This window comes from Capsicum annuum, unplaced genomic scaffold (assembly GCF_002878395.1).
Source record: "Capsicum annuum cultivar UCD-10X-F1 unplaced genomic scaffold, UCD10Xv1.1 ctg53289, whole genome shotgun sequence".
NCBI classification, from domain to species: Eukaryota; Viridiplantae; Streptophyta; class Magnoliopsida; order Solanales; family Solanaceae; genus Capsicum; species Capsicum annuum.
In genome coordinates this window covers 1-4,324 of record NW_025861394.1, presented here as the reverse complement: position 1 = coordinate 4,324, position 4,324 = coordinate 1, and the positions used below count along the sequence as shown (strand labels likewise).

The 4,324-nt window shown below is 36.0% G+C and overlaps 2 protein-coding genes across 2 annotated transcripts; both read left to right on the top strand.

Moving 5' to 3' along the window:
* On the top strand, positions 1–357 carry LOC124893049 (the record flags this gene model as incomplete). Its single annotated transcript, XM_047404180.1, is given in 1 exon segment — positions 1–357. A coding segment is annotated over 1 exon segment (342 nt), but the record flags the coding sequence as incomplete, so codon positions are not given.
* A 62-nt stretch (positions 358–419) lies between these two features.
* LOC124893048 lies at positions 420–4,244 on the top strand (the record flags this gene model as incomplete). The annotated part of the gene is given in 4 exon segments (XM_047404179.1): positions 420–1,195; positions 1,279–1,405; positions 3,783–4,058; positions 4,134–4,244. Coding segments are annotated over 4 exon segments (1,116 nt in total), but the record flags the coding sequence as incomplete, so codon positions are not given.
* Between the last annotated feature and the right edge of the window lie 80 nt (positions 4,245–4,324).

The following is a 4,324-nucleotide window of genomic DNA, read 5'->3' as shown; positions in this document are numbered from 1 at the left end:
ATCATTGCGCAAAATGTTAAACAGGTCTATTATGCTCCTTATCCATTGCGTACGGATAAATCGAATTGGTGGGTAGTTATTAAAACGAAGCCTGTGGGTCGTGTTGAAGTCGAGGATGCTTTAGATGTAGCATACCAAAATGATATTTCGAGCGTTCAAGAAATAATGGATATAGAATTAGAAAATGAACTGGATCATCCCGATCACATACTTGAAGAAATTGATATTGTGGAAGAAACTCCCATGGAAAATGAGGAGGAAGAACTATCTCTCGATGATGGGTACTCTTCATATAATGAGTATTCATCTGATGAGGAAGATTCAGCAGCAAGCAGCAAGTAGTGAAACAAGCGAAAATGAAGAGGAAGTTGAAAATGAAATCAGCGATGAGGATTAACATGTTCGTTCCCTTTTTATGCTAGTTTGTTATATAAACTCTTTATTTAATTTTGAAGTAACAATATTTCCAATGACAAATTTTATGTTTAACCAAAATAGAATGATGTTAGAGTCATGCACAATCAAACAGTAATGCATATGGATTTGTATATTTTAGTAGTTGAAGTGTTTCATTATATAGTTTATTTTTCATTATGCAGATGACATCAGGTCATGGTAATGAGCAATGGCGGAGTAGTAGTTCTCGTGGAAAGAATACTACTAAGAGTAAAGTAAAACAAATCACGTCTAGATCGAGTCCGTCTCATTCTTTAGTTCCACCCTTACATCCACCATCACAAGGTTCATCACCATTTTCACATTCTTTCTATGGTACCCTTCTCCAGGGCTGTAACTCAATACTTCCCCAAGGATATAGCTCAATGCCTCCCCTAGGCTTTAGCTCGATGCCTTCCCAGGACTACGGGATGTCATCTTCTACCCCTTTTTACAATATGCCTACCCCAGATCGTTCCTCAGTGCCTCCATCTCTTATACGTACACATGGCACACATTCATCTTGTCTCGCTGCCATGGATCGACGTCCACCTTCAGACACTACATTGTCAAAGTCCATTCAACCAGTTAGTCCACAACTTTCTAGGTCAAATATTGGAGCGAGCAATTCTGAGATGTGCAATTCTGAAGCATCTCCTAATCCTTCTTCGACTCCGTCTTCTGTTCACGGTCCAGATCTTCCACCACCTGGAGAGTTAGATCAGCTACGGAGGGTGCGCATTATAGCTGATGGGGATGGGTAAGCTTATTTTTTATTATATGCTAATTTCTATATTATTTTGTACTTATTAACTATTTTAAAAAAATTAATTGTTAATTCAGGTTTTATCCTTCCAGACTGGCTGCAAATGCAATTTCAGCAGGAATCCAGAAGCTTTATGATGGTTTTTATCCGTCTTGGGGTGAAGTTTCCGATCGTACAAAACAAGGAGTGCTCAATGAGTTTATGGTATGTATACTTCGGAACGATATTTTCAATATTTTTCATATTACCATGTGCTGCTTCAGTTTTGATAATTGAATTATATCTTAATGTTTTGGATTCTAAACTCACTGCCAAAGTTGCTGATTTAGCAGTACATCTACAGGGTTGTTTGTTTAACATAATTTATCTGAGTTTGTTTAACTATCCAAACTGATACATTAGCTAAATGCATAATAAAAGATGTTGCAAATAAGATTGCAGGAAGGTTTAAGTAGCAGCAGAATTCAGGTTTAAGTAGCAGCAGAATTCAAATTGAAGTCGTTAAGTTGCTTGATATCTTGTACATCTTGGTTAGTTTCTTATTGGTTGTTGTTAGCGAGTCTTAGTTGTTTTCTGTTCTGGTTTGCGTTATGTTTTTCAATTTTCATGTTGTGGTTGTCTAGTTTTACATAACATTCCAAAAAAAGCTTTGGCAGAATGTGCTGTAGCTGCCAGACGGATGGTTTAACTTCTGTTGGAAGGTCCTGTAATAATTTCCAGGTGGCAGAAGTAGCTCAATACCCATTTCAATTTTCGTCATAAATGTGCCAACTGCCAACCCCCCAACCCCAACCTCTTAGTTATGTTTCAATTTCGTTACCCTTTCTCTTCCTGTTCTTATACTCTGTATTTCTGTTTCTCATCTTCTCTTATCTCTCATAAAATATTTCTGCCGCAGTTACTGGTCTTACCACTGTTTTTTTTTAAAAAGCTCTCAAGCCATAATTATTTTGTCAGGGGTCTTTCTGAAACGACCTTTCTACTTCTCCAGAGGTTGTGGTATGGACTGCGGACATTTTACCCTCCCCAGGCCCCACTATGAGGGAATACACTGGGTTTGTTGTTGTTGTTGTAATATGTAAGCCTTTTAGTTTGTCTATAAGTTCAGAGATGGTTTGGGGTAAAGCTAGGATTTCCGATTAAGGCAGTCTGATGAAGTGATTTTTCTTTGTCTTACATCTTTATGTTAACCGGGAGAGTTGTGAAGGTGTGACTAAAACCATTATGTGCTTATTACTAGGAACAATATATATCACCCCTTGCAACCTTCTATTGCATGCTTATCTCTGTTTCTTCCCCTGTTCTTTTTCTGAAAGCTACATTGAGCTATAAAGTTTTATGATCAGTGTAGTAAAAGGATATATGACCTTCATCTTTAATGTTTTTCTCGGAAATGTCTATTTTATGGTGTGATTTCATTTAAGTTACTTTTTTCAGTAAGTAGATTGCACGTACTATCCATGTTTGGTCTTTAACCACTTCTTTTTAATTTATCTATATAAATATGTTTTCTTCCCCTCCTTCCTTAAAGTTCTAACTGTTTTGATTTAATGTCTTAGTAGTTTTTTCAAATACTCTTTCTTGTGACTTGTGTGAATTAATACTCATCATGATTTGCACTAATTAATACTGCTCGCTGAATTATCGTTAGTACCTAGTTAAGACTAGGTTGGTGATGTATTAAAGCTACTGTTGTGATTCTTATTTACTTAATTAATATGCAATGTCCCCTTTTTGTTGTATTGTAATGCAGAGATTTTATGATAATTAACTTTTCGGGATCATGTGATATTATTGTTTGAGGCAGCTAATACAGCCTATGCTGGTAACATCATGAAATTATTGGAATATAATATATACTGCACTAAAAAGACATCCTGATTAATTTAGTACTTATGATGGATTCTCCTAGAAAAGTTTAGTTCTTTTTTGTTGTTTGAAAGTGACCCACTGGGGGAGATTTAGAAAAGCAAATCTAGAATTTTACTTGAGTTTTTGTTTTGTGACATATGATGTTGAAAGTAACATAAGTGTGTTTAATGTAGCATATGGTGTAGTTTAATTTAGAGTCAAATGATGATAAATACATATGGGTAGCTATGTATTTGTAAAATGTACTACCAGAAACATATAAAGAATGAACTATTTGCAGACCTCCGTCCAGCAGGTTGACCTCACCTCACACATAATGACTTGCTTTGAGGAATTTGTACATTACTTATGGTGCCGTATTATCAGTTGAGTTTCTACAAAAAACAAAACACCCCTTACCCCCAAGAGAATCCTGAAAAAGAAAAGGAGTGAACAAACATCTATTCTGTCATTAGCAAGCTTTTTTGGTGAGGTAATCAAACTATTGTTGTTATTATTTTTTGGTTGTACCAGAGTGCTGAACTCAATTATTATGTTAGTAACTCAGTTACCAGAAGCTACATTTATATAGTTACTATCTGTAAAGGTACAGCTGTTTGTACTGAGCTTCACAGTGTTCCAAGTGTTAAATCACATTGAGTAATGAGTATACTTTTTGACATGCATATTGAATTACTCATACTCTCAAAGCTATATATTTTATTTGCAGAAAATCTGTACATGGAGTCTTTGCGAGGATCGAATTATTCAAAGTAATTTTAAGAAGGCATCTTCTTTATTGTCATGCATGCCTTCTAAAGCTCGAAGTAACGGACAACGGCCTGGATGGCTTGGGTCGGATTATTGGGATAAACTTATTGTATACTGGCAGTCCTCGGAATTTCAAAAGAAGAGCAACCAGACAAAGGCAGCTCGAAAGTTCAAGAAGGGTGGCTCATTGCACACGTGTGGTTCGGTATCCATGGGGACAGCTAAGAGGAAATTGGTAATTATTTATAGATTTAGATGGTAATAAATTATTTATTACACAAATAGTTCACTGTGTTTATTTCATCTGCAGGAAGCATCTCTTGGTAGACCAGCCACTCGTGAAGAGTTATGGAAGAAGACCCATATGAAAATTAGAGATGGAAAAGAAGTTTGGGTCGAGACACGGGCAGAGGACACATGTGTAAGTTCAAATCTTACTTTTTTTACGTTCAAGATTACTAAAATACCATAATGTCTTAACTCAAGAGACAATGTAGTAGA